The sequence below is a fragment of the Ornithorhynchus anatinus genome, chromosome X3, assembly GCF_004115215.2.
Source record: "Ornithorhynchus anatinus isolate Pmale09 chromosome X3, mOrnAna1.pri.v4, whole genome shotgun sequence".
Taxonomy (NCBI): domain Eukaryota; kingdom Metazoa; phylum Chordata; class Mammalia; order Monotremata; family Ornithorhynchidae; genus Ornithorhynchus; species Ornithorhynchus anatinus.
Window position 1 is genome coordinate 33,554,213 of NC_041751.1, and position 24,184 is coordinate 33,578,396.

The following is a 24,184-nucleotide window of genomic DNA, read 5'->3' on the forward strand; positions in this document are numbered from 1 at the left end:
TAAGAATCACGGCTCCTTTAAGGCCCTGAGGCTCCTGGGACCCTCCAGGTCCTACATAAGACTCCTGATGAGAGTCTCTTTTTTTTTTTCTTCATGGGAGAAGGAGACAGAGCTTGGTCCCTTGGGCCTTGGTAAGTTGGGAGCTGCAGCTGCCTCCCTGTTTTTCTCTTTTTTTTATTTTAAATGTGGCTGGTTGATGCTTTTTATATTGTTTCTGATCATTTATGAACTATGGGATTGATGATGCTATCTTGAATTGGTGATGCTATCAAATGGGGATTGTGGGTTTTGGGCTTTGTTGGGGAGGGGAGTGGGGCAGAGGGTACTATGGTGATTAATGAGATGGGGAGGGGTCTGAGACTAATACTACAATCTGGGGGTTGGAACTGTAGGAGAGGGAGGGTGTAGGAGAGGTGATGTTACCTGAATCTGGGGGTTTAGGGTGGGGGTGGGGAGGGACTGGGATATGTATTTGTGGTGGGGGGGTGGGACTGGGACATGTATTCTGTGATAATGGTGGGTTGGGGAAGGCATTATTGTGATAAATGTGTTGGTTTGAGATTTAGGGAGGGGGGGCTGGGGCAGGTGATAGCTATTGAAATGCTATTAAATGCTCTGGGTTAATTTGAGGAAAGGGTTGGATCAGTTAAATTGTTGCTAATATGCTTTGGGGTTGGGTGGGGGCTGGCTGGGGTGGACGTAATTTAGGGAAATGTGTAACAGCTGCTGACTATTGGAATTTGTGGGAGGCAAATTTCCACCTCAAGTTGGGGCAAAAGGAGGGTGGGGAAGTTGGGGATGTTGTGGTGAGGGGATTTATTCTGCTAGTAGTTGTGACATGGATATAAGGTCTGAATTCTGGGGGATGAGGGGCTTGGTCTGGTTGCGAGGGGTAGGAAATGAGGGCACTGGGGATGCCTGTGTAAAGAGAACTGAAGGTTAAAATATGAAGTAAGATACTGGGCTGAAGGATAGCTTGAAAAACTAGAGGAAGATGTTTTTGACGATGGGGAAGGTCAACCTGGCTTGGGGGAGACTGGATGTGGGGTCAGTAATCCCAAGGAGAGGGTCACTCAGGGGTTCAATGGAAGCATGCATGGTCTCTGAAGTGGTGTGCATGCTTTATCTCCATGTGTGTGTGTCTTTGTGTGTCATTGTTGTCTGTCTTAGCTTGGTTTGCTGGCCTCTCTCTTCAGATTGCAATCTTAACAAGGCCAAGGATCATCTTCAGTCCTCAGAACCCAGTTATCCTGGGTAGTAGGGAAAGAGATAGCTGCTGCAGTGCTCTACCCATCACTGAGGACACTGCAGTTTTGCAGGTTTAAGGCTAAAAGGGAGCCTTTTGCAAGCTTCTTTTTGATCAAGGGGGGTGGGGGGTTCTACCCCAGTGCAGCAGCAGTAGTTAACCCAATGGAAGCACTCATTTACTTATTTTTTTAATTATTACTTGCCATCTAACAGCTACTGATCTCTAGGCTCACCACTTGATCAGTTCACTGCTTCTCCAAGTCACACTCCTTGCTCTTTGTGAACCTAGCTAACTGCTTCTTTGTACTTTGATCCTCCTCTCATGGCTGCCTCCAATGTGGAATCCATTTCTCCCTTGAAAAAACCCTTCCAACTGTAGTTATATCAAAAAAAATTCCTTCTAGAATTTGTGTTAATATGTACCTTGAAGGCTCAAATTCAAATTGAATTGTTCTGTTGATGGGTAAATATTTCTGTTCATCCTAGAATGTAATCTCCTGGGGGGCAGGTACATGTCTGATGCTTTTGTTAGATATTACCCAGTGCTGCTGCTACTAATCTCATGTGACGTGACAACCATATTCCTTCGAATCAGAACGCAGGTTCTAAATCTTCATCTGCTGTATTTCCTTATGCAAATAATTTAAAACTGCTGGGCATGACTTTAACAACGTGTGAAACTAGTGCAATATCGACCTTTCTCTCACAGGGATTTGTGAGCACAACTGGCATGAATGTAAAAGGGCTTTGTATAGTCAAACCATTACCATACAAATGTTTTCCCTCTCGAGACTGAAAGCTCATTGTTAGCAGGGAATGTGTTTAGTTGTGTTGTACTCTCTCAAGCACTTAATACAGTGCTCTACAGAAAATAAGCATTCCAATATGACTGACTCACTGACTAAATTTTCTGGTACAAAATAGCTCGTGAATGTCAGATTCTGTACTCCGATTTACCTGTTGCGTCTCTATCTTTGCCAGACTCCATCAACTTGTAAACTATTTCCCAGCCTTTGGTATTATACTGTATGTTCGTGGGTAGGAACCATATCGCTGATCTCTATTGCACTTATGAGAATGTTCTCAGTACCAGGTAAATACCACCGACTGTAGCTCTGTTCTGCTGTGACTCCAACTAAAAGTCAACTTGTTTAACGCGTGCGTCACTGTGTATTGTGAAATCTTCTCCTTCGGTATTTGATGTGAGCCCTCCCAAGGGCACATCCTTTGCCTAATGTTGGGCAGAGACTGTGAGCCTCCCAGGGCCAGGGCTACGAAATCATGTCTAATGGTGAATTTACCCGGCAAGAAATGCAGTGCCTTTTGGAGAATGGGCTGAGTTATCAAGTACTGTGTGTGCCCCACAGGGGCCAGTAGAATGGAAGTCCTATGAGGGCAGGAAGTATTTTTGCTCATTGGTTGCCAATTACTTGGGGCAGTGAAAACTGAAATCATGCATCCATGCTAGGCATTAGTGTAACTATTTCTTTATCTCATAGTTGTGCTTTTTTTTTGACATGTACAGTGACTATTCCTTTAATCTCATAGTTGTTTTGGGGTTTTTAAATCTTAATGTATGCAGAGTGCTTTTTTCCCCCCTATAAAATTGTAAGCCACTGAAAGGCAGATGCTCTATATTGTACATTGACAAAATGCTTAATAGTGCCTTATTGAGGTTGTGCAGTAAGGTTGATAACTTAACCCATCATAATTTTTCCTGAATCTCTACCCTCTTGATCAAACCCAGGGTATGTGAGGGGTCATGCTCCTCAAGCCCTATTCCTCACTTCCTCCACTTTACAGCCAGGTTGGGTCCAAGGTTGGCCAAAATAGGGAAGTCTGTGCCCATTGCCAGGTAAGGAATATGTGGGGGCACAACTAGTTGTGGAGACAAGAAGTCACACCTCTTCCCTGCCTTCATGGAGGCCTCCCAGGGACACCACAGTGTGTGGAGAATCCTGCTTTAAGGTGAGAAAGGTCGGAGGGAGTTTGGGTGGCCAAACTGGACTTCTTTCTCTTCTTACCTACCTTGTAAACATTCAGTTTTCCCTTGTCTCTCTCTTGCTCTCCTGTGTAGACCTTCAAATTTGTACAACTTTCTGTTCTACCTATTCTTCTTCCTGTCTCCACTTCTTGTAAATAACTGGTCTATTTCTCTCTCTCACCTTCCACAATAGACTTCAACTTCATGCAAGACTGTGGTCGTGCCTGCTTTCTGCTGTTGCGGCTCTGGCATCCAGTACAGTGCTTCACATACAGAAGATAGCCAAATGGACACGGTGATGATTACAGGAGGGAGAAGTAGGGGTGTCTGGGATCACGGAGCAGAAGCAAGGATGATGGGGACAAAAAGCTAAGCGAACATGGCCCACCCCCCAGAAGGGCTGCTGGAGGTCAGGAAGGCCCCCTCCCCCAGGCAGTGTTTAGTATCAAGACCCAGAGCTGGGAGTTAAGGGGGTTGCGGGGAGGGGGACAGCAGTTGGGTCAAGGACCACTAACCTAGCTGTCTCTCTTGCAGCAAGGAAAGGATCCCCAGATCAGCAGTCAGCAGCCCAGTGGACCTTCCCAGAATGGATGCTACTCTCCTTCCATGCCCAGAGGAGAAATTTGGCCATGACAGTGAGTATTGAAGTCCTTGGGGGTGTCTTCAGTTGGTTATAATCCTCTCTGCACCCTTCCATGTTTAATAATATTATCAATAATTATGATATTAAGTACCAGGGTGCAGTGATAATCAGGTTGACTGTAGTCTGTCTCACATGGGGCTCCCAATCTAAACTGTAGGGAGAAAGATTTAATCCCCATATTACAGATGAGGAATCGGCGGCACTGCAGCTTAATTTGTCCTAGGTCACAGCACACCATTGCCTGGGCTGGGATTAGAACCCAGGTTCTGAGATGCTTGGGCTCTTTTCCTCTAGGCAAAACTGCTTTTTATGTTACTACCTTGCTATTCAGTGGAGTCGTAATCCTTGAGGATGCCTGAGCTAGCTGTCAAAGTCTTGGCCAGGATGTGATGGCTGTGATAGTCACTCCAGAACTCTAAACTAGACCTCCTAGTAGTTACTGGCCATCTGGGACACACCCTCAGCCAATGGCTCTTCTGTTCTCAGGCAAGCTTAATGGGAGGCTGCAGAGAGCCACACATCAGGGAGAAGACACGGACCACTCATCGGCAGTTCTCCAAGACCATTAGGACTGCGCCTCACCCACTGTGGACCCTGCCCCTAACAAACTCCATGCTGCTGCCCAGTATGGAACATTTCCCATGCCCACCACTACCCCAACAATGCTGTTGCCTCTGGCTTCAAATATTTTCAAATTTGGACTACTTGCGTCTTGACTAGTTCCTCCAGAAAGTGATTGGTGCAGGGTGTTGGTGTATTGTTTGTGTCTGTCACTAGCTGAGGGGGTGAAGAGCAAGGGGGAGGAGCGTGAGGCAGGGGCTGCCGCTCTTTCAGCGGGGAGATGGGGTTTGGAAACAGGGACCAGGACTGTGAGTAGGATCTGCTTCTGCCTTGGCCGAGGGAGCAGGCAAGGCCTGGGGCCCTTTTAATTCTAGACGGGCCGAACCTCCCCTCGGCCTGGTCTCTGAAGCTCCCTACCCATTCATGGCCCCTGGAGTACCAACCCTCCCGGCTTGACAGAGTTGGGTGTCCCAGGGAAGGGGAATCGAGTATAAGGAAGGGGAGAGTGAGCTATCACTGTGTGAACAAAATCCTTCCTGGAGGAACCAAATGATTTCAAGAGAATCTGGTGGCTAGCCCCAGATGAAGCATAAGGCTATGGCATATATTTCTCAAAGACAACAGCATTGTCAGCCCCTTTCTTCCCCTCCCAAATTGTGATCCCCATTTTCCCCCCTGAAATCTGTATCTCTGCCCTGCTGAAGAAATATGCATTGTACATTCCAAGTGCTCTGCACATATTAAGTGCTCAATAAATACTATTGAATGAATGTGCATGCTGATCTGTACCGTCAATGTTAAAATAAAACTTTTCCTCTGCTCCAATAGTAGTGAATCTGTGCCTCTAATGAGAGTGGGGCAGGAATGGTGGAAAGGGCAGTGTTTTATCCTAATCAGTGTCAGCCTGAGCCCCTCAGTCCATTCTCCAGGTGCTGCCCTGATCCTCCTTAGCCCTCAATCTTCCTGGCCCCTGAGTCCTGGTGGAACTTCCTCAGAGATGCTTTACCATGCTGGAGCACATGGCAGTAGGTAGGAATGATTTGTGAAAGGGTTGTGGGAGTAGGGAGTTGTCCCCACTCCAGGAAAAAAATTCACCTGTGTAAACAAGTGACCATCCTGGTATCTGCAACAGAAACATCAGCTGCCTAGGCCCCAACCCTCCTGTCCTTCTGTCCTGGGTGCAGTTTGGAGAGGAAGCCATCATTTTCTTCCAGGTTCAGTGACCTCTGAGGGTTGAGTGAGGAAATGTAGTTGGGGAAAGACCACTGCTGAGGGAGAAATTTTTACATCAGCAATGCAGTCGACCTAGTGGAAGGGAGAAGGGATGCAAATAGTGAGTAATACACCAGTATGCAACTGGGAAGGAGGGACTGAATACATGGTGTGACACATATATAAATATAGACACAAACTATGTTAGAAGGGACACCACCAGCAAGAAACAGTGGGGCCTAGTGGAAAGAGCCTGGGACTGGGGGTTAGAACCTGAATTCCAATCCCCACTCTGCCACTTGACTGCTGTTTGACCTTAGGAAAGTCACATATATGTACCTGTTGCCTCCCCTGTAAAATGTGCATTCAATACCTATTCTTCCATTCCAGGGGAAGAAGGCTCTCAGCAACCTGATGAGTGGTTTTGTGGTGGTTTTCTTTTTCTCTCTTTGGTGGGGGGGAGGGTGCCGGGGGTCAGTGATAGGGTACCCATTAAGCACCAGCATGGGTGCCCTTCCATCACTGTCTATTTTCTTATATTTTCTGTCCACTCTGCTGTGGTTGCTCAGCCCCAATCTCGACACTAGCCCAACTACTCATCGAGGCAGTTTTAGGACTGACCCAAAGAGCAGCAGAGTTATCTGCAGGTAGGAGCTGCCTGGGGCAGGGCTGAACTCTGTGTGGATTGGGACAACTCTTTTTTTTTTTTTTTTTCCTGAGACTTTCCTGAAAGGGAAGAGGAAGGTCAAGTGTAGAGGACAGAAAGTGTTTATTTTTATAATGGAATTTAAGCTCTTACTGTGTGTGAAGTTATAATAAAAGCAGGTTGGACACAGTTCATGTTGCAAATGAGGGTTTAAATTGTAATTTCCATCTTATATTTGAGGTAACTGACCCATCATGGAGTTGGTCCCTGCTTGCCCCCTTGGAGACAACAGAGCCTCTGGAGATCCTCTCTGGTCTTTTGTTGACCCCTTTCCCACCACGGAGATGGTTTCTATTGCTCCCTTATGGACCACAGACCCCCAAGGAGATAGCATATCCTCCTCCCCTATGGACAGCAGAGGCCAGGGAAACGTTTTCTCTTGGGCCTCCTCTGTCTCCCTGTAGACAACAGAACATGGCATAGTGGATAGAGCGTAGGCCTGGGAGTCAGAAAAGGACCTGTGTTCTAATTTCTTCTCCACCACTTGTCTGCTGGATGACTTTGGATAAGTCCCTTCACTTCTCTGTGCCTATTTCCACATCTGTAAAGTTGGGGATTAAGACTGTGAGTCCCATGTGGGATAGGGACCATGTCCAACTAGATTACCTTGTATCTACCCCAGTGTTTAGAACAGTATGGTCTCTGTCCTTCTTGTGGACATCAGACCCCATGGAGATAATCTGTTTCTCCTTACTGAGAATAGACCCCTTGGAACTGCTGTCTCCTGACTACCAGCATGTCATCCCATTCTCCACAGCGTACTTCTAAAATGAATCTACTCTCTCCCATGTCCTATTCAACCTACCCTTGCTTTGGTTTTCCTTTACCCACCCAAGGGGGCCCTGAGTCAACATCCTTATTCATGTTCTTACTACCTGGTTGTCCCCTGGCCTTGAGGTATCTTGGGCAACATGGGCTACAGAAGGAGCTATCTAGTTGCATAGGGACAACTCAAGAGAAGAGAACCCAGTGTTTCTTCTCGCTAGATCTCTCTAGGCACATTCTCCGTGGAATCTCTTACCCCTTTATAGAATAGAGGCCACATATAATTGTAGTATTTAAGAGCAGAGTTCCAAGCACTCTACTAATCACTAGAGTAAATACAGGATAATCAGATTGGACAGAGTCCCCATCCCACATGGGACTCACAGGCAGAGTAGGAGGGAAGCCAGGGATTGAATTTCCATTTTAAAGTTGAGGAAAGTGAGGTGACGTACCAAAGGTCACCACAGCAGCCAAGAGGCCAAGGCTGCCTTCCCATATGGGGACTGTAACTTCTAATCCATGCTCTTTCCAATAGACTATGCTGCTTCTATCAATGTTGGCATGGAAGGTGTTAACGTGTAGGCTGAGACAGAAGACCTGGGAGAGGAATTGGTAAAGAGGCAGTGTCCCTCCTGCCCCCCCCAACACACGCACACACACAACATATGACTAGAAGTACATTCTGCGAGTCTAATCCAGGTGATGAGATTGGTTTAATAATAACTGTGGTATTTAAGGGCTTACTGTGTGCCAGGCACTGTACTAAGGGCTGGAGTGGGTACAAGCAAATTGGGGTGGAAACAGTCCCTGTCCCACATGGGGCTCACAGTCTTAATTGCCACTTTACTCATGGGGTAATGGAGGCACAGAGAAGTGAAGTGACTTGCCCAAGGTTATACAGCAGACAAGGGGTAGAGCCGAGATTAGTAAACATGATGACCTGACTCCCAGGCTTGGGCTCGATCCACTATACCATGGTTTGTGGTTATGTCATGACAGGAACGGTTGTCTTGAACACTAAAGATAGTTAAGGTGCACCCCCAACCTGCCCAGCTAACCCTCTTACTGAGTTTACCAGTACAGCTGTGTGGTCATTCAAAGACCGGCAGAAAAGAGAGCCAGAGACAAGGCAGAGATGTAGAAACCTTGAGGACGGGTAGAATAACCAAGACCAGAGGACTCTAAAGAGACCTAAAGATGCAGAGACCAGGCAAAGACAGAGGGGTTAGAGTTGAAGCATAGGAACAGAGACCAGACATAGACACCAGGCAGAGAGGCAGTGAGTAGACCTAGAGTGAGATCAGACAGAAATAGAGATCTGACCAAGATCTGCAAGGCAGAGATAAATGAGCAAGATTCACTAACAAAGCTACAGTGACATGGGAAGCAGCATGCTTTAGGAGAAAGACAATGGGCCTGGGAATCAGAGGACATGTGTTCTAATCTCTGTTCTGCCAAATGTTTGCTGTGTGTCCTAGGTCAAGTCATTTAACTTCTCTGTGCTTCACTTCTCCTTCTTAGGCTGTGAGTCCCATGCAGGTTAGGGACTGTGTTTAACCAAACTACTGTGTATCTTTCCCAGCGCTAAGAATTCATTCAATCATATTTAGAGAGGACTTATTGTGTGTAGAGCATTCATTCATTCAATCATATTTACTGAGTGTTTAGTGTGTGCAGAGCACTGCACTAAGCACTTGGACATTACAGTTTGGCTACAGATAGTCCCTACCCAACAAGGGGCTCACAGTCTAGAAGGGGGAGACAGACAAAACAAAATAAGTAGGTACAAGTAGACAGGCATCACTACTATCAAAATAGAGAAATACAACTATAGGTAAATGCACATCATTAATAAAATAAGTAGAGCAATAAATATGTACAAATATATACAAGTGCTGTGGGGAGGGGAAGCGGGTAGAGCAGAGGGAAGGAGTAGCAGAAGGAAGGGAGGACACTGTACTAAGCACTTGGAAAGTACAATTGGGCAATAAAGACAGACAATCCCTGCTCACACCGGGTTTACAATCTAGAAGGGGAGAGAGAGAGACATCAAAACAAGTAAACAGGCATCAATATAAGTAGAATTATAAATGTATACATCTATACACAAAGGTTGTGGGGCGGGGAGTGGGGTAGAGCCAAGGGAGCGGGTCGGGCGACGCCGAGGGGAGGGGATGCTGAGGAAAAGTTAGTTATATTCTACAGATTTCCAATTCTCAGATCCAAGCTGTGGGGCTGAGGGAGGGGTGAATAAAGGCTAAAACCAAGTGCCAGGAGGACGCAGAAAGGAGTGGGAGAAGGGGAAATAAGGACCTAATGGGCAAAGGCCTTATTTCTGACTCTACTCTTACTAGAAACAGCGTGGCTTAGTGGAAAGAGCCCGGGCTGCGAGTCCAAAGGTCCTGGGTTCTAATCCCCACTCGTCTGCTGTGTGACCTTGGACAAGTCACTTAACTTCTCGATGCCTCAGTGACCTCATCTGTAAAATGGGGAATGAAACTATGAGCCCCACATGGGACAACCTGATAACCTTGTATCTACCCCAGTGCTTAGAGTAGTGCTTGGCATATAGTAAGGGCTTAACAAATCCCATCATTATTATTAAAATGGTGTTGGACACATAGTAAATGCCATTTTTTTACAAAGTAGGCTACCCCCATAATTCCCAGCAGAGGGGGTGACGGTCCCTCCTGGTTTCCACACACAATCCTCAAAGAGTTAAGGGGACATGGGAGAATCGTGACTCGGGGGGTGGAGGGAGGTGCTAAGGAGAGAGACGCCTACCAAGTTGGATTTCAGTTTCTGTCACCGCCACCCAAGTCTTTGTTCCAGTTGGGCGGAACAAGGACCATCGGATTTGATTCTCTCGGTGACTGTCGACCATGGGGACTCTGGCCTTCTCCCTGCTCCTGTTTCTGGAGGTCCCTCAACTGCCGGGGTCCAGGGCGGCAGGTAACTGGATCCCAGGACTGGTCAGTTTTGGGGAGGGTCCGAAAGGGGTCTGGCTGGAGGGACCCATGGAGGGGGCTTCCAGCTTAAGAGTTTTGCTATTCGGATGCAGGCCGTTCCTGGCGGGTGGGGAGGGATAAGAGAGAGGAGAGGTGAGGTGGGGGGGAATGGTCGGGAGTGCCAGTGGTAGGAGAGGAGAGAGGGGGAATTGTCTGTCAATAATAATTGGGGTATTTGCTAAGCGCTTACTTTTTGTTCCAGGCGCTGTAATAATAATGATGATGGTATTTGTTAAGCACTTACTATGTGCCAAACACTGTTGTAAGCACTGAGCACTATTCTAAATGATGAACTCAGCGCTGGGGTGGATACAAGCAAATTGGATTATTATCATTATGGTATTTGTTAAGCGTTTAACTACGTGCCCAGACACTGTACTGATCGTCGGGGTGGATACAAGCAGATTGGGTTGGAAACAGTCCCTGTCCCTTGTGGGGCTCACACCTTTACTCCCCATTTTACAGGTGAGGTAACTGAGGCACTGAGAAGTGAAGCGACTTGCCCGGGGTCATACAGCGGTCAAGTGGCAGAACCAGGATTAAACCCATGACCTTCTGACTCCCAGGCCCCGTGCTTTATCCACTATGCCATGCCGCTTCTCTATATAATTGTGGTATTTGCTAAACGCTTAACTATGTGCCAAGCACTGTTCTAAGCGCTGCAGTGGATACAAGCAGATCCAGTTGGACACAATCCCTGCCCCACCTGGGGCTCACACACTCAATCCCCATTTTACAGGTGAGGTAACTGAGGCACCGAGAAGTGAAGCGACTTGCCCAGGGTCACACAGCAGACAAGTGGCTGAGCTGGGTTTAAACCCATGACCTTCTGACTCTCAGGCCCTGTGCTCTAGCCACTTCGCCACACGAGAGTTGGAGGGGAAAAGAGTGGGAGCTCGGCCTTTTGGGGCTGGACGTAGCTGGCACCCTGTGAATGGTTCCACGCTCGCTCTCCCCCACGTCTCTGATTCCTCCGTGTCCATGTCTCAGGGTCGCACTTTCTCCGCTATTTCTTCACGGGTGTTTCCCGGCCGGGCCCCGGACTACCCGCATTCACGGCTGTCGCCTACGTGGACGATCAACAGCTCGGCCACTTCGACAGTGACGGGGGCATGTCCATCCCCTCGGCCTGGTGGATCTTGGAGACAGACGTGGGCGATCATCTGAAGGACCTGAAGAGAATCGCCACAGGACTCGCCAGGGATTCTCAAGACTCCCTGAGGGATCTGCCCCGCTACTACAACCAGACCGAAGGTGGTGAGTGTGGAGAGGAGGAAGAGGAGGAGAGAGAGAGAGAGAGAGAAATAATAATAATGGTATTTAAGTGCTTACTATGTGCCAAGCACTGTTCTAAGCACTGGGGTAGACACAACCTCATCAGGTTGTTCCAGGTGAGGCTCACAGTCTCAATCCCCATTTTCCAGATGAGGTAACTGAGGCACAGAAAAGTTAAGTGACTTGCCCAAAGTCACACAGCTGACAAGTGGTGAAGAACGGGATTAGAACCCAGGACCTCTGACTCCCAAGCCCGTGCTCTTCCCACCAAACCATGCTGCTTCCTAGGAGTGGAGAGGAGAGAGAGAGAGGAGGGAGAGAAAAAGAGAGAGATGGGGGGGGGGATTTGGTGTCACCTCCAATTATTCAATCTAGTGGGGCTCCCATTGCCCCCTTTTATCCATGCCCCCAGGACCCCCTAGACTACCTCTATATACTTTCATTCAGTCATACTTATTGAACGCTTACTGTATGCAGAGGCACTGAGAAGTGAAGCGACTTGCCCAGGTTCACACAGAGCTTGGGAGAGTACAATGCAACAATAAACAGACACATTCCCTGCCCACAACGAGCTTACTGTCTAGAGCAGGAGAGACAGACATTAATATAAATAAATTACAAATATGTACATAAGTGCTGTGGGGCTGGGAGTTGGGGAGTAAGATATACGTCTATCTCTCCACCGCTCAGACCTGAAACACCCTCACTCTTCATATCCAACAGACGATCACTCTTCTCCACCCTCAAAAACTTATTAAAATCACACCTCCTCCAGGAATTCTTCCCTGAATAAACTCTCATTTCCCTTTTTCCCACTCTGTTCTGCATCGTTCTTTCACTTGATTAGCACCCTTTATTCACCCCGCCCTCTGACTCACAGCACTTATATACATATCTATAAATTATATGAATATCTGTCTTTCCTTCTGCACTGTAGGCTCGTCTTTCTTTTTTTAATGGTATTTGTTAAGCACTTACTGTGTGTCAAACACTCTTCTAAGCGCTGGGGTAGATACAAGTTAATCAGGTTGGACTCAGTCCCTGTCCCACATGGGGCTCACCGTCTAAGAAGGAGAGAGTAGGATTGAAGTTTAGTTTCCTCATCTGAGGAACCTGAGGCAAAGAGAAGCTAAGTGACTTGCTCAAGGTCACACAGCAGACATGTGGTGGGTCCTGGATTAGAACCCAGGTCCTCTGACTCCCAGACCTGTGCTCTTTCCATTAGGCCATGCTGCTTCAATCGTGTCTATCAACTGACTGCAAGCTCACCTCCTCCAGGAGGCCTAACCAGACTGAACCTCCCTTTTCCTCTGCTCCTCCTCCCCTCCCTATCGTCCCTACTCTCTCCCTCTGCTCTACCCCCCGCCACAGCACTTGTATATATTTGTACATATTTATTATTCTATTTATTTTATTAATGATGTATATATATCTATAATTCTATACATTTAGATTTATGCTATCGTTGCCTGTCCACTTATTTTCTTTTGTTGTCTGTCTCCCCCCTTCTAGACCGTGAGCCCGTTGGGTAGGGATGGTCTCTGTTGCCGAATTGTACATTCCAAGCACCTAGTATAGTGCTCTGCACACAGTAAGCGCTCAATAAATACGATTGAATGAATGAATAATAAACTCTTCCAACTGCTTAGAATAGTGCTCTGCACATGATAAGCACTTAGTAGATACTGATGATTGAACACCAAGGGCTATGTGATAGATGGTCGGGGTGAACTAGGGACTTCATGGGGCTCTTTGTGGAGCTAAAGGGTGGCCCCTCCACCTGCCCATCTGACTTTTGGGGCTGGGGCTATCAGGGTCTCATTCCATTCAGACCATGTTTGGCTGCGAGGTGGAGGACAACGGCACAGTCAGGAACGGTTACTACCAGGTCGGCTACGATGGACAAGATTACATCGCCCTGGAAAGAAACCATAAGAATATGACCTGGGTGGCCGCCGATACCGTGGCCCAGATCACCAAGAACATGTGGGAGGAGAATGAGAAATTCATCAGTCGACTGAGAAACCATCTGGAGTGCGATTGTCCCAAATGGATGAAAATATACCTGCGCCTCGGAGGGGACAGTCTCAATCGGAAAAGTAAGGCCAGGGCCCTTCCCCAGGCCTCTGTGGTCAGCCCCGGTGGAGCAATGTCCAGTTGCCACCAGCCCCAATACAGAGCCCATCCCACCCTCCGACCCATGCAGGTCAGGATGGAGGGAAGGAGCTGGGGATTCATGCATTCAGTCGTATTTATTGGATGTTTACTATGTGCAGAGCATCATACAAAGCTCTTGGAAATGTACAATCCAACAATAAACAGACACATTCCCTGCCCACAGTGAGCTTGGGGATGGAGAAAGCTCCACTCCTCAACCACCCTCCATGGGACGAGACTTCCCTCTCCCCTCTCTCCAGTCTGGCTCTCCTCCTGCCCCTCAACCCTGGTCTCCAGTTTGAGAATTACTGACCACACCAATTCTCGGGTTGTAAGGGTCCCTCAGAGAAGGAACTAAGAACTGGAGCCTCTTCTTCCCCTTCCTGCCCGGGGCCTCCGAAACTCAAAAGGAGGCCATGACCTCCCCGGGCTGGGAGAAGATTCTTTCCCCTCCCTATATTGTACTCTCCCAAGTGCTCAGTACAGTGCTCTGCACACAGTAAGCTCTCATTAAATACGATTGAATGAATGAAAAAGGCCCCTAGGCCATTTGGTCCCTTCTCTGCCGGCTCCTTTGGAGATAATAATAAGTATGGTACTTGTTAAGCACTTACTATGTGCCAAGCACTCTTCTAAACATTAGGGTAGATACAAGTTAATCAGGTTGGACACAGTCCCTGTCCCACATTTGGTTCGTATAGTGTTCCCCATTTAACAAATGAGGTAAATGAGCCCCAGAGAAGTTAAGTGAAGTTAAGTTAGTGAGCCCCAAGGTCACACAGCAGACGTGGCAGAGCTGGGATTGATTAATTAATTAATTATGGTATTTTTTAAGCACTTACTCTGTGTCAAGCACTGTTCTAAGAGCTGGGGTAATCAGCTTGTCCCACTGAGGCTCACAGTCTTAACCCCTATTTTACAGATGAGGTAACTGAGGCATAGAGAAGTTAAGTGACTTGCCCAAGGTCACACAGCAGACACGGCAGAACCAAGATTAGACCCCAGGTCCTTCTGACTCCCGGGTCTGTGCTCTATCCACTGAACCATGCTCAGTCGTATTTATTGAGTGCTTACTGTGTACAGAGCACTGTACTAAACCCTTGGGAGAACACAGTACACTTTTCCTGTCCACAGTGAGTTCACGGTCTAGAGGGGGAGACACACATTATGCCCCCATGGAGTGGGGGCCTGGGGAAGCGCTTAGAACATTGCTGTGCACTCAGTAAGTGCTCAATAAATATGATTGAATGAATGGGAGTAGGGCCAGCTCTACTCTCACCTCTCTGTGACCCCTGCAATGAGGGGGTCTCTCCAGGAGCAGAGTCCCTGGCCTGACCCCAGTCTCCCCCACAGCACCCCCCTCTGTAGGGCTGACCCATCACCCCAGCCCTGACGGGGACGACGTCACCCTGCGGTGCCGGGCCCTCGGCTTCTATCCGTCAAGGATCAGGATGAGATGGCAGCGGGATGGGGAGGACCTGACCCGGGACACGGAGCAAGTGGAGACGCGGCCCGGCGGGGACGGAACCTTCCAGACATGGACGGCGGCAGTGGGGGTGCCCCGCGGTCAGGAGAGGAGATACACCTGCATTGTACAACACGATGGCCTGGCCGAGCCCCTCATCGTGCGCTGGGGTAAGGGGTCGTCATTCATTCAGTCAGTCGTATTTATGGAGCGCTTTCTGTGTGCAGCCACTGTACTAAGCACTTGGAATGTACAATTGGGCAACAGATAGAGACAATCCGTGCCCAATAACGAGCTCATAGTCTAAATGGGGGAGACAGACAGCTAAATAAAACTAGTAGACAGGCATCAGTACCATCAAAAAATAGATAAATAGATATAGACACATCATTAATAAAATAGAATAATAAATAAGATGTATAAATATACACAAGTGCTGTGGGGAAGGGAAGGGGGTAGAGCAGAGGGAGGAGGGTCAATGGGGAGGAGAGGAGGGTCAGAGGAAAAGGGAGGGCTCAGTCTGGTAAGGCCTCCTGGAGGAGGTGAGCTCTCAGTAGGGCTTTGAAGAGGGGAAGAGAGTTAGTTTGGCAGATGTGAGGAGGGAGAGCATTCCAGGTCAGTGGTAAGACGTGGGCCAGAGGTCAACGGTGGGACAGGTGAGAACGAGGCCCAGTGAGGAGGTTAGCGACAGAGGACTGGAGTGTGTGGTCTGGGCTGTAGAAAGAGAGAAGAGAGGTGGTGAGGTAGGAGGGGGCGAGGTGATGGAGAGCTTTGAAGCCAATAGTGAGGAGTTTTTGCTTCATGCGAAGGTTGATAGGCAACCACTGGAGATTTTTAGAGGAGGGGAGTGACATGCCCAGAGAGTTTCTGTAGAAAGATCATCCAGGCAGCAGAATGAAATATAGACTGAAGTGGGGAGGGAGAGGAGAGTGGGAGATCAGAAAGGAAGCTGATGCAATAATCCAGTCGGGATATTATGAGAGATTGTACCAGCAAGGTAGCAGTTTGAATGGAGAGGAAAGGGGGCGGATCTTGACGATGTTGTGAAGGTGGCGGTCGGTGGGGGGCTAAACCCGGGGATTGGTACCGTGACTGAATTGGGTAGCGAGCGGGGGGAGCGTCTTCCCTCCAAGGGAAGAAGGCCCTGACATCGGCACTCAATGTGGGACGGTGTGAGGGTGACCAGGGTCTCAGCCCTGCAATGGGGTGCTCACTTGACATCCTGTTTCAGAACCATCTCCGCCCATCTCTGGATTTGTGGCCATCATCCTCATCCTCACTGCAGTGATCCTAGGAGTCGTCCTCTGGAGGAAGAGATTAGGTGGGAGGAAGGGGGTGGGGAGGGAAAGGGAGGGGATTCTAAACCCAGAACCTAGCCTGAACTCTCCTACCCTCCTGCCCCCTTTTTTATGGTATATGTTAAGCGCTTACTATGTGCCAGGCATTCTATTAAGCGCTGGGGTACATGCAATTTACTCTGGTCAGACACAGTCCATGTCCCCCATGGGGCTCATGCTCTTAATATCCATTTTACAGAAGAGGTAACTGAAGCACACAGAAGCAAAATGACTTTTTCAGGGTCACCCAGCAGACACATAGCAGAGCCAGAATGAGAACCCAGATCCTTCTGACTTCCAGGCCCATGCTCTAGCCTCTAGGCCATGCTGCCCCTCTCTTTCTCCCCACCCTAGCTGAGACAGGAGAATTAGGTGTGTTTTGAGCCCAGACTTAGCCTAGTCTGAGAATGACCTAACGGATACTCCTGTGTCTCCTAGAAACAGAGAGAAAAAATCGAAGGGGAGGGAGGGAGGGAGATATAGGGGAGGGGAAGACTTGGGTCCTGGGCTGATGATTCGGTGGGGAATCAGTGGACAGGCAGACCCACTTTCCCCTCCTCTCCTGCTCACTGGTTTCTCCTTCTAGGTGGAAAGGATGGGAATGACAACTCGACTGACAGTGAGTGAGGGAGAGATTTTCTGGGAGGGGATGTGATGAGAAGGGGCAAATGAGGGAAGAGGGGCAAGACAGGGTGGTGGGAGGGCCCCATTTTCAGGGTTGAAGGGGCTGGACTCCTGTTTTCCAGGCTCCAAGCTCAGACCTCACAACCCTGTGGAGAGAGAACTAATAATAATTGGGTTATTTGTTAAGCACTTACTATGTGCTAGGCATTATACTTAAACCTGAGGTGGAGACAAGTAAATCGGGCTTGACACAGTCCCTGTCTCACAGTCTCACTCCCCATTTTACAGATAAGATAACTGAGGCACAGAGAAGTAAAGTGCCTTTCACAGCAGACAAGTGGCAGAGCTGGGATTAGAACCCACGACCTTCCAACTAGGAGTCAAGCAAAGAGATGGTTCCCCAGGCTCTGGCTCTGACCGGTTTCCCTCTCCCCAGATAGCAAACTTGACTCCAGTGACTCTAATAATGATAATAATAATGATTGTGTTATTTTTAAACACCTACTATGTGTCAAACACTCCACTAAGTGCTGGGATAGATTCAAGATCATCGAGTCCTAACATAAGCTCACAGTCTAAGTAGGAGGGAGAACAGGTATTGAATCCCCATTTTGCAGATGAGGGAACTGAGGAACAGAGAAGTTAAATGACTTGCCCAAAGTCACACAGCAGTTAAGTGACAGCAATTAATGGGACGGTTTTCCTGTTATTAGTGATCTGGGTGCGTGTGAGGGAGGGAGAGGTTCTAGAAGAGGAGGGGGAGTCTCTGATTTAAAGAGGAGTTTGGGGAGGTAGAAGGGGGTTGGGGCCTTTTGAACCCTCCTTCACTGACTCTTTCCATCTCCAGCCTGAAATGGATGCCCACGTGGGACAGAGAGAACAGAGAATCTTGCTATCTTTTACCCTCCCCAGTCCCAGAGTATGTATTTTATCACTTTCAAATTGCATCTGATTCCACTCTGTGTATCAGTTGATTTCCTCTTGACCTATGGTTTGTACATTACCTGTGAGTGTTAATTAATACTTGTGTTATTTATTAAACACTTACTACATGCAAAGCACTGTGCTAAATGGTCAAATAGATACCAGATTATTAGACCAGATTCAGCCCCTGTTCCACAGGGGGCTCAGAAAAACAAGTCTGGGATGCCATCTGTCAACAGGCTGGCGTTGAGCTTCCTCTGATGGACTTTGAGACAGGTTACTGCATCGCTAAAAAACTAGCTTTCATTTCTCCTCCCAAATTTTTGGGAGTAATATCTGTTGTGCACTTTCTAGTCACAGAGTGATTTCCATTGATAAAAAAACACTCAAAAACAAAACTAAACAAAAAATTGTCTTGGGCAAAGTTGCCTATTTTTAGATCTGGGGAAGCCCTGTAGCCTCCCTGATTCATGTTTACTGTCATAGTGTGGAAAACTTGTCTGTTTTGAAATATGGAATCATGTACAAATTGATGGATTAAGGGCAAATGTAAATTAATAAGTGGTAATGCTCTTTCAATGAATTATTGGATGAATTTAAAATATCACTCAATACAGTTTGAAACTAGATCCCTCTTTCCTTAAGATTACTGCACACTAGTTTTGGTAAGGTAAAAATGCTTCCATAATATCCTATAAATCATTTCAATTCCTGAATGGTTGTCATATGCCTTTCATACTTTTTAGGTAATGAGTGGTCATATTAGCAACTGAATTATATCAATGGATTTGAAATGCATTATTAGTCACTCTGTACTGAGCTCTTCTCATTTTATCTATGGGTCAGCAATGATTTTTTGCAAGTCAACTGAGGTTTAAGTAGGGAAACAGGCACCAAATGCTATAATTCTAGTTTTATTTTCTATATTGTGATTTGTTACTACTTTATGGCCTTCTAGGTAAAGTGAATAGCTTGTAGGCATATCTCCTTGGAGATTACTTTTAACTTAAAATGGCACAATCTCTGGTCCTTCATTGAATGACCCAACAACTTCCATTTAATCAAAGAAATAATGGAAGAAAACATGGTCAATCATCATAACAGGATAGATCTGAATTTAGAGCCAATCTAATTTTCATGTTAATAGTCCTAAAGATAATTTTCATTAAATTCGTGCAAGCTGGGTTCTAAGCTTACAAATAGTCTTTCAGGTGTACTGATCCACTCACCCAAGTGATAGACCTGAGTGGAGAACTCAGGAAAATTGAGAATCTAGTTGAAAGCTACTCTGTGAATTTTATTTTCTGATCAGTGCTAAATTTAAGAACTGAAATTCCGTCTTGGCCCAGTTCTGAACTGGGCGTCTGCCTTGTGTCTAGTTCTGAACTGGGTACCTGTCTTGTGTCCAGTTCTGAACAGGGAGCCTGCTGTGTGTCCAGCTCAGAACTCAACACCTGCCGGGTACACAGCTCCGTACAGAACGTCCGCACTGAACTGGGCACCTGCTCTGGGAAAAGCTTGCAACTTGGCATTTGGGGAAGAGGTCAGGTCTCTTTCCCTCGAGAGGATTCCAGACTAATAGGAGAGTCAACTGAGCACGAAGTGTAAACATACAGGAGGGAAAAAAATGAAATCCTAAATACATGGGCGGTAGACTAAACCAAGTGATTACCTGAATCCATTCATTCAGTCGTGTTTCTTAAACTTTGACTGTGTGCAGAGCACTGTACTAAGTGTTTGGAAAGTACAATTCAGAAATAAAGAGAGATAATCCCCATCCCTTCCAGGCTTACAGTCTAGAAGAAAACAAACAAGACAGATAAATAGGAACATGTATTATGAACTGCTTGGGGCCAAAGATCAGGGAAGTGTAAGGCCTCCTGAAGGAATGGGCTTTTTAGTAGGGTTTGTAAGTGTGTGTATTAGGGAAGTGACAGGGCAACTGGAGAGGGGAGAAAGTTATGGGCAGGGGAAGGAGGCGGGGGAAGGGGGCAGGGCAGGGACAGTGGTTCAGAGAAGGAAAAGTGAAGAACAAGCCCCACCAAGGAGGTAGATATGGGATCTAGGGGATAGAAGTAGAAAAGAGAAGAAAGGAAAGAGGAAGTGAGATTGTAGGGAGATTTGGATGTCCTGATGAATTTTTTGATTGTCAGTGACCTACTTTTCCTTAATGGGGGAGGGGAGAAAGGTCAAAGGTGACTGTGGGTCACAGAGAGAGAAGGATGGAAAAGAAGGACTCACAGTAGAGTGGCAGAGTTGGTGTGAGCTGGACAGGGGAGAGTCTTGGGGGGAATGGAGGGGCTGAGAGAGGGTGTCAGAGGGGAGCCCCAGCCCTTCTTAAAACCATCCCCTTCTCCCTGCAAACTGGGAGCAGCATGGCCTAGTGGCAAGAGCACAGGCTTGGGAGTGACCTTGGGGGAGTCACTTCACTTCTCTGGGCCTTAGTTACCTCTTCTGGAAAATGGGGATTAAGACTGAGCCCCACGTGGGACAACCTGATTACCTTCTATCTACTCCAGTGCTTAGAACAGTGCTTAACACATAATAAGTGCTTAACAAATACCATAATTATTATCATTATTATTGATCCTCACCAGAATCCGGCAACCCCATTCTTCACCTTCCCACTGGAATTGCCCCTCCCCCGAGTCCCCTTCCAGTCCCCTTTTCCCCTCTATCTCTCCCTCTGAACCTGCCCCTTCTCTCAATCGATGAATTTTGTTTCGCTGGTGGTGTCTTCTGTCCGAAAACTTCGTCGTTGTGGCCTTCACAATCCCTCTATCTAGAGAAGCAGCATGGCTCAGTGGAAACAGCACGGGCTGGAGAGTCAGAGGTCATGGGTTCAAATTCTGACTCCGCCGCTTGTCAGCTGTGTGACTTTGGGCAAGTCACTTAACGGCTCTGTGCCTCAGTTACCTCATCTGTAAAAAGAGCATTAAGACTGTTAACCTCACGTGGGACAACCTGAGCAGCTTGTATCCTCCCCAGTGCTTAGAACAGTGATTTGCACATAGTAAGCGCCTAACAAAACGGAATGTTGGCTGTCTGTTAGGTTACTGATTCTGTTGTACTCTCCCAAGCTCTTAGTACAGTGTTCTGCATACAGTAAGCCCTCAAAAATACGATTGGTTGATTGACTGACTGTTTCGGTCGCTGACACATTATTATTAGCATTATTATTATTAATTCATAATAATAATTAGCGTGCTCAGAGAAAAACCAATTTTATCTCTTTTTTTCCGCCACCTCGTGGGCACTTTCCCAAATTGCAGCCTCCCCGTTCAGCCCCTGCCTTGCGCCGGCGTCCCCTCTCCGCTTTCCCGTTCCCCTTCCACGTCAGGCCCCAGAACCTCGCTTTTCCCAAGGGCTTAGTACAGTGTTCTGCACACAGTAAGCGCTCGATACAAACGATTGATTGATTGATTGATTGATTGATTGATTCCGTCGCTAATACGTCCTTAGCGGGCTCAGAAAGAAACGAGATTATCTGGATTTTTGTCTCCCCCTCGTGGCCAAAGTTCCACACTGCACCCGCCCTGGTCAACGCCACGCGTCTGCTCGGTTTTTGCCGCCACCTCGTGACCATTTTCACACACTGCAGCCTCCCATTTCAGCTCCCACCACGCGCCGCGTTTCTGTCCCGTTCTCCTTCCCTGTCGGGCCCCAAACCATCAACTTTCCGGGATGGCTTAGTACAGTGTTCTGCACACCGTAAGCGCTCAATACGAACGAACGATTGATTGATGGATTGATTCGGTCGCTGAAGTGTCCTTAGAGGTCTCATTGAGAAACTGATTACCTTGGTTTTGTCTCCCTCTTGTGGCCATAGTACCACACTGCAGCCTCCCGTTCGGTTTCCGACAAAGCCTGGCGTCCCTTCCTGGATTCTGACCCGTTCTTTTTCCCCTTAGGTCCCGAGAATCTCAACTTTCCCTCGCGCTTAGTACAGTGTTTTAAACACAGTAAGCGCTCAAAACAAACGATTGATTGATTCTGTCGTCTTTACGTCCTTAGCAGGCTCAGAGAGAAACAGATTATTTCAGTTAAGTATGTATTTATTTATGTCTGTCTGTCCCTCGAGACAGTAAGATCAATGTGGGCAAGGAATGTGTCCTTTTACTGTTATATTGTTCTCTCTTAGTGCAATGATTTGCGCACAGTAAGCGCTCAATAAATAGGAATGAATGAATGATCTCGGTTTTTCCGCCACCTTGTGGCCACAATTCCACACTGCAATCTTCCAGTTAAACTCCCGCAACGCGGCAGCCTCCCAGGTTTCTGCCTCCTTCTCTATTCCCGTCGGGCCCGAAAACCTCAACTTTCCTAAGCGCTTAGTACATTGTTCTGCACATAGTAAACGCTCAATACAAGCGACTGATTGATTGATTGATTCGGTCTCTGTCACGTCCTTAGCAGACTCGAAGAGAAACTGAGATTATCTCGGTTTTGCCGCCGCCTTGTGGCCACAGTCCCTCACTGCATCCTCCCTGGTCGGTTTCCAGCAAGAGCCGGCGGCCTCGTTCTAGGTTCTGGCCCGTTCTTCTTCCCCATCGAACCAGGGAATCTCAAATGCCAAAAGCGCCTAGTACAGTGTTCTGCACGCAGTAAGCGCTCAGTACAAAAAAATGATTGATTCTGTCGCTGACAGTCTTTAGCGGACTTGGAAACTGAGATTATCTTGGTTTTGTCGCCGCCTTCTGGTCATAGGCCCACACTGCAGTCTTCCAGTTGGGCTCTAGTCACAATCCGGCCTCCTCGTTTCTGTCCTGTTCTACTTCCCTGTCGCCTGAGAACTTCAACTTTCCCAAGTCCTTAGTATAGTGCTCTGCACACAGTAAGCGCTCAATAAACACGATTGATTAATTCGCTCGCTGACACGTCCTTAACGGTCTCAGAGAAAAACTGAGATCGTCTTAGTTATGGGCAGGGAATATGCCTTTTTATTGTTATATATTGTACTCTCTCAAGCGCTTAGTGCAGTGTTCTTCCCCATCTGGCCAGAGAACCTCAACAGCCCCAAACGCTTAGTGCAGTGTTCTTCACACAGTAAGCACTCAATACAAAAAATTGATTGATTGATTGATTCGGTCTCTGACACATCTTTGGCGGACTCGGAGAGAAACTGAGATTATCTCGGGTTTGCCGCCGCCTTGTGGCCACAACCCCACACTGCAGCCTCCTGGTTCGGCTTTCAGCAAGAGCTGGTGTCCCCGTTCGGGACTCTGGCCCGTTCTTCTTCCCCATCGGGCCAGAGAACCTCAGCTCCCAAAAATACTTAGTGCATTGTTGTTCACACAGTAAGCACTCAATGCAAAAAGCTGATTGACTGACTGATTCGCTCGCTGACACGTCACTGAGGGCTCAGAAAGAAATTGAGATTTTCTTGGTTTTGTCTCCACCTTGTGGCCACAGCCCCACACTGCATCCTCCCTGTTTGGGCGTCCCCCAAAGGCCAGCGGCCCTGTTCTGGATTCTGGCTCTTTCTTCTTCCCCATCGGGCCAGAGAACCCCAACAACCCCAAGCGCTTAGTGCAGTGTTCTTCACACAGTAAGCACTCATTATAAAAAAATGATTGATTGATTCAATCGCTGACACGTCCTTAGCGGACTAGGAAACCGAGATTATCTCGGTTTTGCCGCCGCCTTGTGGCCACAGCCCCACACTACAGCCTCCCAGTTCGGCGTCCAGCAAGGGCCGGCCCGTTCTTCCTCCCCATCGGGACAGAGAACCTCAACATCCCCGAGCGGTTACTGCAGTGTTCTTCACACAGTAAGCACTCAATACAAAAAATTGATTGATTGATTGATTGATTGATTCGGTCTCTGACACGTCTTTGGAGGCCCCGGAGAGAAATTGAGATTATCTTGGGTTTGCCGCCGCCTTGTGGTCACAATCCCACACTGCAGCCTCCCGGTTCGGCTTCCGGCAAGGGCTGGTGTCCTCGTTCGGGTGTCTGGCTCGTTCTTCTCCCCCATCGAACCAGAGAGCCTCAGCTTCCAAAAATACTTAGTGCAATGTTTGGCAGAAAGTAATCACTCAATACAAAAAACTGATTGATTCGGTCGCTGACACGTCTTTGGGGGGGGGGCTCAGAGAGAAATTGAGATTTTCTTGGTTTTGTTGCCACCTTGTGGCCACAGATCCACACTGCAGCCTCTCGTTTAGGTGTCCAGCAGAGGCCGGCGGCCCCGTTCTGGGGTTTTGTCGCCGCCTGGTGGCCACAGTCCCAACTGCAGTCTTCCCTTTGGGGCCTCTAGGTTGGGTTTCTGTCCTG

At 47.8% G+C, this 24,184-nt stretch overlaps 1 protein-coding gene and 1 long non-coding RNA gene across 4 annotated transcripts; both read left to right on the plus strand.

Moving 5' to 3' along the window:
- The first annotated feature begins 2,482 nt into the window (after nt 1-2,482).
- On the plus strand, nt 2,483-5,161 carry LOC114807650. The gene is made up of 3 exons (XR_003755707.2): nt 2,483-3,527; nt 3,767-3,867; nt 4,362-5,161. It is a non-coding gene; the product is annotated as an uncharacterized LOC114807650 (long non-coding RNA).
- A 4,782-nt stretch (nt 5,162-9,943) lies between these two features.
- LOC100529072 (MHC class I-1 antigen) lies at nt 9,944-18,625 on the plus strand. 3 transcript variants are annotated; one of them, XM_029053592.1, is made up of 7 exons: nt 9,944-10,071; nt 11,118-11,384; nt 13,217-13,501; nt 14,913-15,194; nt 16,256-16,345; nt 16,948-16,980; nt 17,833-18,625. In XM_029053592.1, exons 1-7 carry the CDS (start codon nt 10,002-10,004, stop codon nt 17,835-17,837), a joined length of 1,032 nt encoding a protein of 343 aa, XP_028909425.1. In that variant the 5' UTR covers nt 9,944-10,001; the 3' UTR covers nt 17,838-18,625. The 3 variants fall into 3 exon arrangements, with proteins under 3 accessions (XP_028909425.1, XP_028909424.1, NP_001229678.1); XM_029053591.1 differs by lacking the exon at nt 17,833-18,625 and having other exon boundaries at nt 16,948-16,988; NM_001242749.1 differs by lacking the exon at nt 17,833-18,625 and having other exon boundaries at nt 10,002-10,071; nt 14,928-15,194; nt 16,948-16,988.
- The last annotated feature ends 5,559 nt before the right edge of the window (nt 18,626-24,184 follow it).